At 40.1% G+C, this 18,724-nt stretch overlaps 1 protein-coding gene across 1 annotated transcript in view; it reads right to left on the bottom strand.

Moving 5' to 3' along the window:
- Positions 1 to 18,724, bottom strand: part of NOL10 (nucleolar protein 10) — a 79,416-nt gene that overhangs the window by 47,202 nt on the left and 13,490 nt on the right. Inside the window, exons 9-13 of the mRNA XM_019749090.3 lie at positions 16,392 to 16,477; positions 14,019 to 14,097; positions 12,692 to 12,841; positions 8,020 to 8,086; positions 877 to 929 (exon numbers count right to left, since the gene is read on the bottom strand). Of these exons, the coding sequence (XP_019604649.1) occupies positions 877 to 929; positions 8,020 to 8,086; positions 12,692 to 12,841; positions 14,019 to 14,097; positions 16,392 to 16,477 (435 nt within the window). The remainder of the gene's footprint in view (positions 1 to 876; positions 930 to 8,019; positions 8,087 to 12,691; positions 12,842 to 14,018; positions 14,098 to 16,391; positions 16,478 to 18,724) is intronic.

Below are 18,724 nucleotides of genomic sequence, written 5' to 3'. Positions count from 1 at the left end.
AGCGCGGGCTCTCAACCACAAGGTTGCCAGTTCAATTCCTTGAGTCCCAAGGGATGGTGGGCAGCGCCCCCTGCAACTAAAATTGAACACGGCACCTTGAGCTGAGCTGCCGCTGAGCTCCCGGATGGCTCAGTTGGTTGGAGCCTGTCCTCTCAACCACAAGGTTGCCGGTTCGACTCCCGCAAGGGATGGTGGGCTGCGCCCCCTGCAACTAGCAACGGCAACTGGACCTGGAGCTGAGCTGCGCCCTCCACAACTAAGACTGAAAGAACAACAACTTGAAGCTGAACAGAACCCCCCACAACTAAGACTGAAAGGACAACAATTTGACCATTGTTCCCCAATAAAAAGTCCTGTTCCCCTTCCCCCAATAAAATCTTTAAAAAAAAAAAAAAAAAAAAAAAAAAAAAAAAGAATTAACAACAGAAGGAGAGGATTGTAAACTGCATGTCATCATTGCTCATGTCAATCTAAGATAATTTGTTTTACATGTCACTCATTTTTAAAAGAGACAAAGTACAGTGAGATGACGAGAAGAGTCCAGGACTTTTATTTTACAATTTGACTTCTTGATCAGTAATAGTTGAACGTTTAAGATTCTGAAATACTTGGAAACAGAAAAACACATGTAAATCTGAAGAATAAAGACTAATTTCTCATGTCTATTCTAATCTCATATTAAGTAGTTTCTTTCCCATGAAAGAATGGTTAAGTATTGTTTTACGGGCTCCAGGAAGCAAAGTGAAGCTACAAGTGAGTCCACAGTGTATAATTTACACCACCACATGCAGACCCAAAGTCCCTCAATAGATCCAGTTTAAAAATAAAGTATCTTTGCTTGTGCTATTTTTATTGAACTCCCATTTGTATTCTTACCGGAATGTAATAGATGCCCATCTTGGGGGTTTCATTGGCGGTAAGAAGCATTCCTAAAAATAAACACAAAGAAAAGGTAAACACATGAGGAAAAGAAAAGTACCCTTTCCTATTTGTTTCACATTCTGAAATGCCCGAGGTGCTCAGAACACAGTGTTTGGCAGCCGGACACCCCGGGAGTCAGGTCTTGGGCTTCAGCCCCTCCCCCGCCAGCTGGGGCACCTTGGGTTTCTGAGATGACCTGTACTAAATAACCAAGTAAAGGAGCAGTTCCCACCAGAAAGTGCTCAGGTCTACATAGTTTGGCATCAGTTTTAAGGGGGGGGAGTTTTAAGCTTCAGATACACAAATAAAATGCAGTTTTGATGTACTATTTATCATAATACTAACAAGGAAGATAAGAAGAAAGGCTTCCTTCTCTCAATTAGGAATCAACCAACCAACGTAAAGTATTTCCCAAAAAATGTCACAGCAACATATAATAGCTCCTAATATTTGAATTAAACTTCACACCTGAGTTGAAAACAAAACGACTTCAGGGAAATGCTGCCATATCTGGAGCTACACCAGCAAAGAATCTAACAGCCTTTACTACACCAAATATTTAACTCTCGAAGGAATTTTAATAGAGTGCTTAATAATGCAGTCTTCTCGGGTCACCATTTTAAGAAAGCAAAATTGAAGTAAGGGACAACTTTCTGGCATTCATCAAAGGCTTCTCTGTAACCCTAGTAACCACAGTGACCTACGAATCCCTTACTCTTTGGTACAGAAGCAAAGGATTTAGATGTCTCAGTTCTGTTCTCTTCGTTGCCACATTTGCAACCTACTCTTCCCCCAAAGTCTCTTGAAGCAGCTCCAATTCTCATGGCCCCCTTCTAGAACGATGCACTTTAAATAAAACTGAAATCAGACCCATTTGGGGAGTCCTTTAAAATTTACTAAGCACTTTCACATATATTATCTTAGTGAACATGCAGCAACTCTCTGAAATGAGAACTAACATCATCCCTTTTTCATAAATCAAAAAACAAAGCTCAAAGGGACTGATGTCCTGTCACAAGCTAGAAAATTTTAGAGCTAAAATTCAAAGCCAAGAGCTCTTGTTTTTAAACATTTTTACAAATCAACCAAATTATACTCATTTTTAAAATCTATTTGTAAAATACAATACAGAAATCCACAGCGGGAAGACGTTTGGATTGTCAGACCACACAATCATAATTAAATACACCAACTGTTAAGGACAACGATTTGATTCTGTTTTCAAGTGTTTTTTGTTCTTTTGTTAATACAAAAGCTTGTAAAAAGGATATTTACGTTGTTACAGAAACGCAATGCTGAGCTAGATGAGGTCACCCACGGATCAGGAAGCGGCCTCGGCAGACCCACAGCCTGCATGGGACTCCGAAGTGGGAGACCACGCTGAACCAACGCTTACGAAACTACACGTACGCACCATGAAAACATCCCAGATAGAGAAGTGGAGAAAATGTTTCTACATTAGAGCAAAACAACAATCAGAGACATTTTCCCAGCCCGTAGCCCCATGGTTTTCCATCGGGACACTTTCTCTGGCTCTGGAAACATGTTCCCTGAGGTGAGGACGGGAGGACACAAGCTTTCCAGAGGCGCTGCCCTCGTCTCACCGGCAGCACTGCCTCCACTTCCGGACCCTGGAGACGTGATTAAAGACGCCCTTCTGAGGACTGAAGAGACATGTTACGACCAAGAAGGAGGCTCTCGCTGAAGATATCCCCTAGGCCCGGCCTCACTGGCTCAACCTGATCGCTAAACATTCCCAAGGAAACACAGCCGCATCTAGCCACCAAACCACAGAAAAATCTCTAACCTGATTACACAAAAGAATGCAGAGTGGACTCAGCGGATTGTTTGCTACAATGGAGGAGGATCTCACTTGGCCATATATGGACAATGATACAAGCTGACCTCTGACCAAACTGAGTGGGGAAGGTCAGGACTGAAACCAATTATGGATGAGAAAATAAACCAACCACACAGAGCCAGCGCATCTTGCAATTTCCTAACAAGAAAGAAGCAGCAAATCAAAGCACTGAAATAAAGAGGCAGTTGGGCAGAAATTAAGATGAGGAGAGTGAAGCACTGCACCAGCGCTTTACACCCACAGACAGGCAGCAGCCTCAAAAAGGGCATTGGCCAAGGTCACCACACAGCTCGTAAGCAGAGCAGCTGATATTCTGACTTCAAAGCCCGTGTAACACGGACTCTAAAACTCCAATAACTAAGATCAACTGAAAAGACTCCTTGCACAATCAAGTAATAAACCATTAAAAAGCACAAATATAAACTCCATATAGCAACACGGAAACTTTCTAATATAATGTCAGTCTGAAAAGCAAAACACAATTATATATCTAGTGTGAGGACAATTTAAAACGTACAAACACACAATTAATACAAGAATTCCTCTAATGAAAAGAGTAATGTGAAATTATATATGGCTTTCCCATTAAATTTCCTTTATTATATTCCTTTATATTGATGTTTATTATGGTTCCAACAATAAAAACATGAATTTTAAAGGGCAAGGAAAGACATCAGCACCTAGAATCAAAAGCACAGACCTCCAGGAAGACACAGTACAGTGTGCAAGGTACAGCCAGGTGTGACAGCAGACTCTGATAGAACGGTGCCCTCCCAGACACACGCACATATCCTTACTCGTCTGCAGGTGCTAAAGGATGCACTGAATCCCACAGTTGGAAACCAGAAAGCGAACCCTCTGCCAGAACTCCTCAGCGTGCTCCCAGGGCCAATCTGAAAACTGGTGCAGGGCTGGCAGGGAAGTACAGAAATGGAAAGGCAAAATTCAGAAACCTGTATGAGCAATTCGACATTGCAGTGAGATCCAAATGTGTGGTCCTTTTTCCAGTAGTTCATTTTTATTATATTTTACAAAAGTATCGTATCAATCTGCAATGGACTGGACATTTGAAAACAAAGGAAAAATAAAACCCTGGTCCTTCACCGGCTGCATCTGAGAAGCGCTGCACTAAAACGCACGGCATCGTTGGGGCGGAAGAGCTGAGCGCGGACGATCGGTGAGAGCTAACCGCGCCGGGGACCGGCAGGGACGCTCCTGGCCGTGGGATCAATACCGCGTGATAACAAGGCGGGAGCTGTGACTCTACTACCCAGAGCACCAAGGATACTGACAGGCGACCCGAGCAGCTCTTTTCTCTGTATGGAGAGGACGCTGACAGAGAATGAAAGGCTGCCGCACACTTAACAGGAGAGGCAGGTGAGAAAACGGAAGTTGGGAATCTGCACAAGTGTGAAGGCCTGAATGAGGTCTTCCTCTCTACCTGGGGCTCTGGAGCCAGTGAGCCTGATCGCACAGGGCTGGGGCGGGGCTTGGCCACGTGTGCGCTCAGCAAGCACCACCTTGCGTGCACCTAAGTCGCAGGGCAGCGCTGCTGCTGGGGCGCCCTGACCTGCAGACACTGCCTGACACTGACACGGCTGAATGAGCAGGAAGAGCAGGAGCCAAGGGAGGCCAGGAGGGCGGAACCATTTCCCAGTAGCTGAGCAGTCTCAGTATTAGAAAACATTACAAAAGAGTCATCGTGATTTGGCTTTAATCACTCCAAAACGAGTGAGAAGACAAAGGAGGAGGAACGTTTTAGCTTTTTTAAAATATCAAGCACAAAGCACACAGAACAGCGTTAGAGGGAGGAGCGGTGAAGCAAAGGAAAGACCCAAAGCACAGGCAGGAATCAACCTCGCTGGATCCAAACCCCAGAGAAGCAGCTGAGGCATTTGCCTACGGCGCTTGCTATTGCATGAAATAAATTATTTGGCTAGTTTTGTGTTTGATTAACCTCTTCTCGGTCATGGGACAGCAAAGTCGTGGCCTCTGTCCCAAACAGCACTCCTAACATTTTTACCTTTCAGAAAATCAAACTTGGCAGTGAAGAGACCTAGTGGTCACCTCACAGCGTGACCACATGTCCTCACACGCACGGGGCTGAATCAGTGGGATGAGAGCTGACAGGAGGACCCAGCAGCCCTGGGTATTGTTCTTGTCCAAAATGTTGGACCTAGAGTGCATCAAGCCATTAGATTTAACTTCTATTTTAGAAAAAGTACAGGGGATGCAGCAATGAGTTAAACAACATTTTAGACCATGAAAAACAATCACATCAATCCAGGCTGACAGACATTCCACGAGATTGCTGACCTGATCTTGGAAAAGTCAGTGTCACAGAGAAGGGGGAAAAAAAAAAGATGAGATAAGGGAACTATTCTGGATTGAAAGGAACTACATACACATAACTAAATGTAATGCACACCTTGATTATATCCTAGTTTTAAAAAATGGGCTCAAAAAGGCTTTTGGGGGACAATTAGGGACATCTGAAAATGGACTGGATATAGAGTAGTATTAGGAATGACTGTTCCTCTTATTAGGTGGGTAAATGCTATTGTGACTACTACAAGAACAAAACACCTCCACTCTGATGAGATCAACGCGGAACTCGGTGGAAAAGCACCACCTTGCCCACCATGGCTGACGTTTAATTCCTTGCACCGTACCAGCATCCTAAACTGTTAAAAGATCTCCATATCTAGACCAGCACTGTCCTATAGAAATACCACGTAAGGCACATGCTGGATTTAAAATTTTCTAGTGGACACATTTAAAAAAAACAGATAAAATTAAGTTTAATATACTGCATTAATCCAGTTAGTCCGAAATATTTCCATTTTAATATATAATCAATATAAAAAATTAATGATCTACTTTGCATTTTTTTCATACCGTGTCTGTGAAATCTGGTGTGTCTTTTATACGTAGAGCACATCTCAATTCCGAGTAGCCACACTATGTGTTCTCAATGGTCACCTGTGGCTGGTGGCTACCAAATGGGACAGCACAGGTCAAGAACTGTGTCTCATCACTATCTGCAGCCCCTCAAACTCTCCCGCAATCCAGGGGAACCTGGGCATCACCTCTGTCCAACTTCAATTCCACCTGGCTTTACTCACCTTCAGACTTAGCCCAGGCCCCACTTTAGACCACTCAGTACTAACTAGGACCCCAGCATGCTCATCTGCAATTTATTCCTGAACTTGTCAGAATTTGACTTTCCACCGGTATTATAATGAAATCCTCTCAACTATTACAGATGAAGAGCTCTTTACAAAGACGTCGAGTTTCGCATCTTTCTGGGGAGAGTAGCATGGAACAGTGGGCTCCGGAATCTGGAAAGGCTGGCTTGAACAGGGCTCTGCCACACACCAGCTGGGTGACCAACCCTGGGCAAACGCCCCAATTGTCCTTACCTCCTGAGATGTAAGAAAGAAAGTCAGATGGACAGAAAGAAGAGAAAAAAGAAAAAACCTATGCACCATTAACTCCACTGGGTTATCAAAAGACTAAATAATAAGTAAATATTATAGCATCATCACTTAGGTTGGCAGCACAGGTGCATTTAATAAATCTTAGTTCTTTCCTTCCTGTCTCAACTTCCGCAACACTTGTGACATGCTGAACAGTGCTCACTGAATCGCTCCTGTCTTAGCTTCTACTCTACATCAAAAACTGCTGGCTCTTTTACCATCTTTGTCCCTTCCTGTTAAACTTATCAGCTGGCTCCTTCTCCTCCTCCTCACTCTCCCTGTAAATGGCCCCAGGTCCGGCTCTCTCCTGTCTCCACATGTTCCCCAGCGGCAATCTCATTCACTCCCACTTCTAGCATAACCTCTATTTACAAGTCTTAACATTTTGTATCTGCAGCCCTGCTCATCTCGAAACTACACTTTCTACTGTGCGATACAATGCGGTGCAGGCAGAGCTTCACAACCACTTGGGAAGCACTTTAAAGATACACATTTCTGGGCCTGCCCCCTGGACGCTCTGAGTCAGTACACCTGGGATGGGGCCCAAAATGTGTACATTTTAGAAAGTTCCCCAAGTCAGGTTTGAGACCCTCTGCTGGACACTGCCCCGTCCCCTCCTAACATTCAAATGCTCAATAAAGAATAATCTTTCTCTTCCAAACTTGCTCTCTCAAGTGCTCCCATTCTCAGCTCAGAATATCACTTCCTACTCGTTTTAGTGCAAAACAGATCTGCCCTTTACATGATGGACAGAACTGCCTTCTGAAAGCAGTCCGAACAGGTCTACACTACAGACAGAGCCCAAACCACTCTGCGTGTCATTCCTGGACCTCCACTTGCCTTCCCACTTCATTCTTCCTAGGGCCACCACAGCTCTAGCACGTGAGGTGCTCCCCTTCCCCAAACAAGCCTCACGTATCATATCGTATGGCATCCTACCCTACCCGACCCTACCCTACCCTACCCTACCCGGCCCTACCCTACCCTACCCTACCCTACCCTACCCTATCTTATCCTATCCTTTTTGCTCTTCTCACACTGTCCCTTCACATGGATCACCTTATCTCACAACTCTATCCATCAAATCTCACTCATCACTCCACACCCAATACAGAAATCTCTGTATGATCTCCAGTTGCTCTGGCCGAAACCTCTCTAACATGCTGTCAAAGTGCTGTCTGTACATACATAATACAACTCTTCCTGCTCTGCCTGGATCCCGCTAGCAAAATTATCTGTGCTTGTCTGTCGTCAGACTATAGCACTGCTTGAGAGTAGGAACTGTTCTCATTTTCTCTCACACCCCAATTCTTCACAGATTTACTTTAAAGGTACTGTTAAACTCGAAACCTGCCATGTAATTTTCTGAACAGCATACAACACAGACTATACCAAAACCCATGGCTTCACGAGCCTGTGGTTATCAGGCAAGCCCGGCCTTCTTTAAACCCCTAACCTCGATTTCCACACACCATTACTAATCACATAAAAGTGCCAACAAGCTCACCAAAGCAGCACCTCACCTGCCACCTGCCTATATACGCAGATCAGTTTCTAACAGCCAGGCTGGCTGAGAACTGAGGCACTGAAAGAGCCATTTTCTGAATCATCCACACCACTTCCTGCTCGATTCTTCCAATAGATACAGTATCCAAGAATTGTCCCGACTAAGCCAAACCCTGTCTTATGAGTTTACACCCCAACGAAGCATGGCCTAGATCTGTCTCACTGAATGCCCCAGGGCTACAACCTGCATACCTGAGTTGGGATAGAGGCAGACATCATTAATGTCATGTTCTGGCTCCAAGGAAGTAAATATTTTTCCCTAAAAGAGTAAGCAAAAGGGCATTATTAAAATAGTTAAAGGAAGACAATTTTCGGCAATGTCATATAAAGAAAACACACTGAAGACATAACTCAACCACATACTGGTATGTAAAGAAATAAAATCACCTAATTGAACTCATAGAATTCAAAAGCAATTGCTATACTGAATGATTTTTTTCAAAAAGCTTAGACATTTCATTTTATCAATTTATAAAATGCTCTCATTTTAGAGATGAAGAAACTGAGACCCAGGGGGAGCGATGACTTACCAAAGAAAATAAATACAAAATTTTAAAGATAATGTCCACACAACAGGAAAGGGTAAAGTTTAAAATAAAGTTGTACAACTTAAAAAAAAATTCTCATAATCTGGAGAACAGCTCCTAGTTAAACTTGTACTCAAAGAAACCAATGCAGAAGAGACGGTCAACATGGCAAAAGGATGACAGTATCTGCCAGACCCATGTTACAGGGGGTTGAGGGGGATCAAATAAAACAACGGATAAATAATAACTTACAAAATGCAACCCTACACATACGTAAAGTGTTAGTTATTATATCGTGAAGCCTAAGACATTTTTATTTTAAATGTGAGGGGAAGTATACTTTTTTAAAAAATTAAGAGAAGAGAAAAAAAAAAAACAGGAGATAAGAAAATGGGAATGGAAAAGGTGATGAAAAAGATGAACAAGAAAAGCAAGTCAAGCAAAACCAAGAAATTTGGGTGTGGGTCAGAGGGAGTATTTAGTCATAACAACAATGGCAAAATAAAACTTACTGTAGCAACTGCAGCAAGATTATTTCGAGAACTGACGCCGAAAATGTCTGCCAGTTCTTGCATATATTAACCCCTTATTAGGGACTCCCATGGCGGGGCGGGGGGGGGAGGTATAGTCAAAGTACGAGGAAGAAGGTTATTTCATGCTCAGTGAAAAACAGCAGCTAGGTTCTAATTCAAGACAATGAAATTCACACAGCTACCTCCCTTTCTTCTCAAATTCCCATTGAAACAGGCAGGAAAGAGGGAAGAAAAAAGGTAGGGGAGAAGAGAACTATAATAGTATGGAACAGAAAAGGTGCCACAGTTAAGAGAAACCCACATTACGGAAAACTATGCAGTAGGTACAGTCTGGGAGGCTACATCCAGACTGGTGAACAGTCATGACCTTTAGGTAGGACACAAGCCAGGGCAAGGATAACTTCCACTTTACCAGTATCTTAAGAATTTTTAAAAATAAAACGTCTGCATTTGTAGTATTATAAATAAATATTGTTTTAAAGTAAATTAGTTTGGATTATCAGAGAAGGAGCAGAGAAAATTCCTGCCTGAGACACCATGACTCTTCCTCAGAAAGCCCTCAGAACCTTCCCAACCCAAAGCTAACAGCAGCACGTAGCACAGTCAGTCCCCTAGTGATCAGCAGGGTAGTTCTTCTGAGAACTAAGAGAAGCTGGGAGCCTCCCCCTTCTTCACTCATGAAAACAGTCACAGGAGGGGGCTATGCGGGACCACGGCTTGCAGGCAGAACCCATCCCCAGGATAACTCTGAAGCTCCACAAAGATCCAGAGGGAAAAAGAAAGTAAGCTAAGCAAACTCTATACTTTGGGAGTTAACAAATGAAAATTAAAAACGAAAGTAATGGTCCAAGCAGCCAGGGACTCTGACAAGCAGCTGAACTGTGATGGGGCCCTGAGCACAGGCAGCCCCCCCCCCCCACCACGGGTAAGACTGATGCTTGGCCTCTGGCAACTAATGCTGAGGCTGCTGGGCTTTCCACCCCATTCATCTCAAAGATGAAAAGGAAAAACAAAAGTGACACTTTTTGACTAAAGATGCTAAGTTTGTAATTAATTAAATGCAAAGAACTCTCCAAAGCAATTGCTATACTAAATGATTTTTGTCCCCATTTATCGTATTTCCCCCAAAATAAGCCCTAACTGGAAAATAAGCCCTAGCATGATTTTTCAGGATGCTCGTAATATAAGCCCTACCCCAAAAATAAGCCCCAGTTAAGGTAGTCAGCCAGACGGACGCATTTAGTACATCCGTTGCAACACACGACGGATGTATTTAATTATAAAATAATATTAATATATAATTAAATATAAGTAAATAACATTATCGATATTAATACTTAAAATAAATAATATAAACTATAATTAAGTATTTGTAAATACCCAAGCGGGCGCCTTTGGACAAGAGGTAAACACCTATGTAACCAGACACACTCGAGACTTATTGCCAAATGACCAATCGGAGTACAATGCACGAATAACGTGCGCACTTGATAGTGAACAGACGTGGTTGTGTCTAATATGAATCTTCATAATTCAATACGTTGTGTGTTGTAATGGACGTACTTAATGTACTCAAGTGAAACAAATGTTTTGTGAATTTTGGTGCCTGCAATTTTTTGTCGCTTTTGTGTGGACCATCATTCTTAACTGGCATCATTTTTGCTGCCACTGTTGTCTCGTAAGTCTTCAATTAACACTTGATTTAATGATAGATTTAAAGGGAATAACATTTTGACTCCCAGACAAAATGAGTGCAAAAAGAAAGAGCTATTCCGTCAAGTAAAGAAAGGAATCTTGGAGGACTCCCGGGGCAAGAATCTTATGGCTGTCTGTAAAGAGAAGTTGGATCTCCGAATGGTCAGAAAATGGCGAGCAGAGTCCAATAACCTCAGTCAACAGGTGGACGAGGGAAATGCTAAGAAGCGCAAGTGTGGATCAGGTCAGCAACCATTATTTCCTGAGCTGGAAGACATCATCTGTGAATGGATTGCTGACAGGAGAGCAAAGGCTTTGGTTGTGTACAGAGCTGATAGTCAAGCATTTGCCCTTGCAATGGCACCAGTTAGAAATACCCCCAGAAGAATTCAAAGCATCACAACGCTGGCTGGATGGCTTCCTTCAGCGATATGAACTGTCTCTAAGATCGACAACACTGTTCAAGCTGGAAGATACTGAAGTTATTAAACGTGCACTTGCACTCAAGTCCTTTGTTGACGGCATCGACTTTTCTAAACACCACTCTCCAACATGATTGCCATGGATGAAACTGCAGTGTTTATGGGCCAAGGATCTCAAACGACAGTTGATCAGAGGGGGGCCTCGTCAATCTACAATCCCTCCACTGGTTACAAAGTGCACGTGTTACTGTATTTTAGCAATTCGTCTGGATGGAAAGAAAGCCCCACCTCTCATCATCACTAAGGGCAAGAAAAATAAGGTTGAACGTGTTTCAGGCATTTATGTTCTTGAAACCGAAAAAGCCCGGTGCACACAAGCAGTTATAAGGAAGTGGGTCGATTTAATGCTGCCACTTGTTTTGAGAGGTGGCCAAAGAAGTCTGCTAACCTGGGATTCAGCCAGCACTCATTGCGCTAAAGACATGAAGAACTTCCTTGCAGAGAAAAGAATAGATCAAATAATGATTCCCGCAGGAATGACTGCCTATCTCCAGACTCTTGATATTGCAATAAACAAGCCACTCTAGGACCATTTGCGCATGGAAATCAATGACTACATTGAAAATAGAATGGAGAGAAATCAGCGTGGAAAGTTTGCGAAGCCTCACCTGCAAGAGGCCGTGACTTGGGTGAAGAATCCATGGGATAAAATCACTGACAGCTGTGTTGCCAATGCACTACGAGCAGGCTACATGGACAAGAAGTGCTCATTTAAGGAGAGCTCTGTTGCTGGACATGAGAGATTGGGGCCAATGGTTCTACAGGAAGTGGAGGTGCAAGAAATTCAAGGCGGAATTTGGGGTTTGGAGAGTTATGACGATGTTCCAGAAGAAAATGACATGACTGTATTTGAATAAATGTAGATTTTTGTACATGAATAAATTAATAAATGTAGATTGTTGTACATGAATAAATATAGATTGTTGTACGTGAAAAAATAAGGCATCCCCTGAAAATAAGCCCTAATTGCATCTTTTGGAGCAAAAGTTAATGTAAGACCCGGTCTTATTTTCGGGGAAATACGGCAGTTAATGAACTAACCTTTACTTCTCTCAGACTTAGGTTTTAACATAAAAAGCAGAAGGCAGATTAAAACCAGCAATATAGGATTTTGTTACTTTTCAAATACTTGGAGCTGAGGGGAGAGAACATCAAATATTCTTAAGAAAATAGTTTTAAAGAAAAATACTGTAAGAAATTGTACAGGTGTCATTTCTAAAATCCAAGATAGGGAAAAGGTATGAAACTGAGATGTATGATAATACTGACATGGAAAGATAATTAGTAGTTCATTAAAACTTTCCTAAGGTTGGGAGAGAGCCTCATGGTCTAGGGGGCTTCTCATGGATCAAAGTTTTTAAACAATGATTTACTCTCCACCTAACTGTACATGTAAACATGCTTGCCAGTTCTAGCAAACCAGGAAAACTTTAATACGAACTGAGCAATCTTGACTGCTTTATCTAAATATGAATATTATCTATCCTGAAGTAACAACTTCCAACTAAGCTTCCCAATGAATACCTAGTAGCTCTTTCTTAAGAACTCGTATTATTCAAAAAAGCAGAAAGAAAAGGAATATTAGGAAAGTATGCAAATAAGTAATTTCCACAACAAGAATACGTACTGAGTTCTTATTCCACATTTTGATAATTCGAGAGTCCGCAGACAAAATCAAATCTAATGAGTCCTGGAAATGAATGGACTTAATGGGTAGCCCATAGTGGTGATCCTTCACTAGCAACGGCTTATCAGATCGAAGATCATATAGTAAAACCTGAAAGAAAAACACAAGGCATTTCTGCTTAAACAAAATTACTTTCTCTTAAAAAGTAACTTTTAAAACTTAGAAAAGTGGCTGCCATTTGTTTTATTACTTTTCTGTGAACACATGAACACCCTTACCCAGGGTACAAAGATTCTAAAGTCAGCCAGCAAACATGCTCTAGAAAAATCTAACTTACCCTTGGAGTACATGGTTTTATGAATTCAACCCTGAGAGTCACCTTTAGGCACACTAAGATTGAGAACCACCGAGCTATACTAAGAAAGGAACAAAAAGGAAAGTCCGTACAAATTTGTGTGCATTGCACAAATATATACATTGAGAGCCAACTATGTCACAAGCACAGTCACAACAAGGGAGAGCAACAAGAATAAAAGGCATAAAGAAGAAAGTTCTGGGAGATTCAAGACAGAGGTGGTGGCAAGGCTATCACGGGGGGTAGGGAGGCAGGGTTCCGAGCCGTCAGAGGAGGCAAGGGGCCTGGGGCAGTTAGATCTTCGGCCCAGGTCACAGGTCCTCGCTAGACCTTGATGACAGAGGTAGTAACTCTACTAGAAGCAGAGTCTGAGACCTGTTCTGGGGGGAGAGCAAACGTGTAAGTGTGTGGGCTCTGCCTTGAAGGAAAGAAGGAAAAGATGGCGTTAAACCTCTGGTTATTTCACTCGTACTCCTCAGGGTGTGTTCCCCTGACGACTCACTGCATGGGATTTGCTCATGGTGCTGAGTGAAAACCAGATGCCTTGGACAAATACAGTTTGGAAATATTTATTAAACACATTTCTTGTCTACGGGAATTCTCAAAGCCTTCCATATATCTAAATGCACTGTGACTCTCCAGCAGAAAGAACTGGGCAGAATTCCAAATATTTTGACCACAGAATTCTGTTCCACACACTGTGGAAAACGCTGTTCTAAACCACAGTCAAAAGAATGTCGGAGGCATCCTCTGCTGTAGCTTCAGCTCGAGAGCCTCTTGGTCCAACCGTTAAGGCCAGAACCAGAATTTCTCTAGGTACTAAGAGTGCAGCATTCTGGAGTGCTCTGGCCAAAATGACGCCGCCTCATTTTGTTCCCACGGTGAATAGATATGTGGATGTTTCCCACGGTACATATACGTGCCTCTGAAATGCTCACTTATGTGTGAAGTTTCCAACTTAAACATATTTACCTGCCCTGTGGATGTTCCAACTGCCATGGTCAATGCACCATTAAATTTCAAAGCAGAGATTGTTGGTAAACTGTTTATCCTGAAAGGCAAGATATTCAAGTGCCAGGTATATAAGGCCAAACCTTCCAAATAACAAATTCATTATTAATCTTCACTTCAATTCTAATGGGAAAAATTGCATTTCTAGCCTTCTGTTTAAAAGGATTGTAGCCAAACTTTCTTAATCAAAATAAAAAATAAGCTTTATATATAAATGCAATCTATCTTTAAAAACTGTAAGAAATATTCTCAAAGTAGCTACAACAACCAAGAAAAAGCCTCTGAATATATAAAACCAATGAAAAAGAATCAGTATGATAATATCTTTCATTTAAATTAAGCCAGGATAAGGTATTTACAGAAACATTCCCTTTTTGCTTAAGAGGAAACAATTTTATATTCAGGCATGGGTATACCCATTTCCCTTTTTAAATTTAGCTATGTCAAACTAAAATAACAGACTAGGGTCCAAATGGGGACCCCAGAATCTCTAAAAGTGACAGAAAAAGATGAATGGTTTGGCCATGAATCTGAAATATGCTTCTCACTCAACAACCGAGAGTACCAGCACCCAAAGCAATGCGTGAGGTGGAAAGGACGCTAGACAAGTCAGAAGCGGACAATAGTCCTGATTTCAAAACTACTGTCTTCGTGGCCTTGGAACAGGACCTAGAGCCCAGGCCGCTGATTGCTGGCATCCTCACGTTTCTCATACCACCTAAAGCCTCATCCCATAGCTACGATGAAGCATCAGTTTGAAATCTTGAGGTCTCTCATCCACATCATTTGTGTCATTTACTCTTCAAAATGAACTTTCGAATCTGTTTTCAGTGTAGTAAAATGTTATTTTTCTTCGCTTACTCAAACTTTTTTTTCTTAATAAAATTTTGTCATTTTCTTCATATAAGTACTAAGTTTGTTCACCTGTTAGTGTTTTACAATTTTTGTTGTTATAAATGAGAACTGTTTTCCATTGTATCTAATTGGACATTGCTGATAAATATCAAAGCCACTGATTTTGTACATTTATTTTGTAACCGATTTACTTCTCATATTAGTTCCTACAGTTTTCCAATTGATTCTACTGTGTTTCTCAGGCAGATAATCATGTCATCTGCAAATAACGACAGACTGTCCTTCTCTATCCAATATTTACACTTATTTCTTTCTCTTATTGTATTGGCTCCACCTTCTAGAACTCTACTTCTGCCAAATACAGAGGTTGACAGCTTATAATGTTTGTGTAGAAAAAATTAAGCTAAGCATAAAAAAATAAAATCACCTGAAACTGAAACAGCAAGCAAAACTGCTTTTAAAATTTTGGTACACATCCAGATATTTTTCCCTATAAGTACATGTTTTTCTTATGAAAATGTGATAAAACCATATAGGCAAATTGCATGATTTGCTTTTCCACTTAATGGTATATTTGGAACGTCTTTCTCTAGAAATAAATATGGTTTTGCAACATAACTCTTAATGACTTACATATGCCATTATGCAATATTCCCTCAACTGTAAAATAAATACACAGTACCCAATGCAAAGACTGTTGTGAGCGTTAAGTAAGTTAACATATGTAAGAACTTAGAACACTACCTGGCAAGTAGAAAGTACTATCTGTTAGCTATTATTTCTACCAAGCTGTATTTAATCAATATCCTTGGGCTCTTTCTGTTACAGCAAATAACCCCAGGTCAAGGATCTGACCTAGAGAGTGACACGTCTGCATAGACATTAATATGTGCTAATGTGCGCATAGGAAAATGTCTGATGACATATGTACCAGACAGTGCAACAGGAACCACTCTGGTGAGTGGGAGAAGACAGGGAGCTTATACTTCTTACTAATTCAAGCTTCTAGAGGTTTTCAACCCCCAGCACGTACTGCTTTTCTAATTGCTTTAAATGTAGAAAGTGGCAATATATAAGAGCAAGAGGATATCAAAAACACTTGCTTCCCTCCACCTTAGAATGCAAACCACCTTGTTTTGCTTGTTAATCGCAGTGGTGGACTCCTGGTTCTATCACTAGATACCACAGAATTGGAAATATAAATTCCTGCAGTGTATATGTTTTAATAAAATTCCACAGCAACTAAATAAACAATGCATTCTACTTATATGTAGCAGTTTAGAAAGGAATTCGATCTGGCTTACTAACTTAGTGATCTTTTACAGGAAAGGATTTTTATGTAAAACTATCACAAAAACTACAACCTCAGATACAAGTCTAAAGAACTGCATCCTTTAGCAATTGGTTTTAATTTAGTATTGATATATGTTTATATCAGAAGCTGATGAATATTTAAACTGCAAGTTAATTTCTACTTACTCTGAATCTGCTGTGACACTGCTTAATGCACAGTCTAACAGGCCAACTCTACTTCGAATTCTCGGGTCCCAGCATTCCACTCGACCCTAAGCAAACAAAAACCAGTAATTTAAAATAATGGCTGTCGCCAGAAAATTTTTAGACAAATACCAAAAAGAGCCTTATTAACATTGGTTATCTCATGGGAAATAAGAATATAACTTTTTACCTTATATATTTTTTAAATGTTAAATGTTTTACCATGAGTTGAATTTCTTTTACAATTAAAAAAAAAAAAGGAAAAAAATTATTGGTTTTAAAAAAAAGGTCCAAAATGTGATGTATGATCTTTGATTGGACATTGGTTTGGTTGGTCAGGTGGAGGGGGAAGGAGCTGCGAGAGACATTTTGGTATAACCAGGAAAATTTAAAATAGTTATGTTACCATATCAATGTTAAATATTTAACATGTTAAAGTTCTTAGGGATGATAACAGTATTATGATTTAATAGGAGAAAGTCCTTGTTTTTAAGAGAAATATTTTAGAAGTGTTTAAAACTAAAATGTCATAATGTCTGCAATGCATTTTCAAATGGTTCAAAAAAACGTATTTTATATACATATACACATATTTTTATAGAAAAGAAAGCAAATGTACAAAATGAATGTGATTAGTGAACTATGTTTTCAACTTTTCAGAAGGTGTGAATTTTTTAAAAATAAAAATCTGGGGGAAAATAAAGCAAAAATAATGAAAAAGAGAACTGCAAACAATAGAGCAATGGAGCAATGGCGTGATCCATTTAACTGAACACTATAGTCATTAAAAAGAATGGCGTAGCTATACATGTACTGGAAATATGTCCACAATCCGTTAAAAACACAGACAAAGATTAAAAATAACTGTTTACTATGTTAATAATCTTAAAATCAAGACCTTGAATACACTGGAAGGCTTGATCTCATTAATCGCTTACTATAATACAAATGTGTCTGTCAGAAAGATGAATAAAGGAAGAGACTTCTCATAAATCACATAGCAAATAATTCCAAATGGTCTAATATTGTCTTCAAAATTCCAAATGGTCTAATATTCGATCACTTTAGGGACATAAAAAAGTCACATTTCAAAAATAAAAAATGGGTATACAGATAAATCCCAGAGTGAATACAAAATGGTTCTGTAGCCCAAACCATTTTGATTTTCTGTGACCTACATGTGAATATTGCTGTTGCTAAAGCCTACATTCTAACTTACTTCAAAAAGCACAAAAAAGCAAGCCCTTACTGATTTTGACAACAATATTACAGTAACTGTCACAGAAGAAATCAAAATTCAACATAGTATCAAAATTGATGTAAAAATGAATTTTTAAAGTCTGGTCTGACTATGTGTACCAAATTTCAAGCCCCCAGTAATCAAGGAACTTCAGGAACCCCAGTCTTTGGGCCTGGGGGTGTCTGCTCCCCCCCTCAACATGTGGCAGAGCTGGTCTTAAAACAGCTGGTGGAAGAGCAGCCGGCTCTAATACATAACTTCTCTTTCAGAGCACATTTCCTGATAGCTAGCCTAGATTGCTCTGTAAGGCCTCTATTTAAAATCTATTTTTTCAAGAAAACTATTTTAAACCTTCCCCTTAGTAATCTCAAGAAAAGTAATTACCAAGAGAATGCTTCATTGGCCTGACTTAAGCATAATAGTATTATAAGACATTCAACATAGTTTTACATATTTCAGTTGAATCAGCATCATGTGTCCCATTTCAAATCTTAATCTCTTAACGTAAAAATAATTTGAATAAAGAGATCTAAATTTCATCCATGTGTGATTGGCTCAATAAACTACAGAACATTCAAACAATGAAATCCTTTCCAAGTGCTTAAAATAATTAGCTTAGCATTAAAAGCAATTATAAGTACCAATGTATAAAGATGCACATTTATATACTGTTATGTTAAAAAAAAAAAAAAAAGCAAGTGGGAACCATGGTATAATTTCATTTTTATAAAAATCTTTAAAAAATATATTACTAACACATATGTATTTCTACATATACATAGGAAAAAAACCTGAAAGGATAAAACTGCAAACCATTAGAATTACCTCTGGGGTGTAAGATTTGGTTACTGGAAGGCACAAAAGACACTTTAAATATGTATGTTTGACATATTTGCTTCTTTTTTACTATTAGTATTTAACATTACTGCAATTAAAAATGGAAATCTAGAAAAATACTTGCCAATTATGAAGGACACTGATTCAAACGTATTGCAGTTTAAAAGGAAAATATGTATTTACTGAATGCTACTGTACAGGGTGTAGACATCATGATCCTACAAGCCTTTACAGTTTA

This window comes from Rhinolophus sinicus, chromosome 2 (genome assembly GCF_057876585.1).
Source record: "Rhinolophus sinicus isolate RSI-liver-muscle chromosome 2, RSI-T2T, whole genome shotgun sequence".
NCBI classification, from domain to species: Eukaryota; Metazoa; Chordata; class Mammalia; order Chiroptera; family Rhinolophidae; genus Rhinolophus; species Rhinolophus sinicus.
This window is presented reverse-complemented; position numbering and strand designations above follow the sequence as displayed.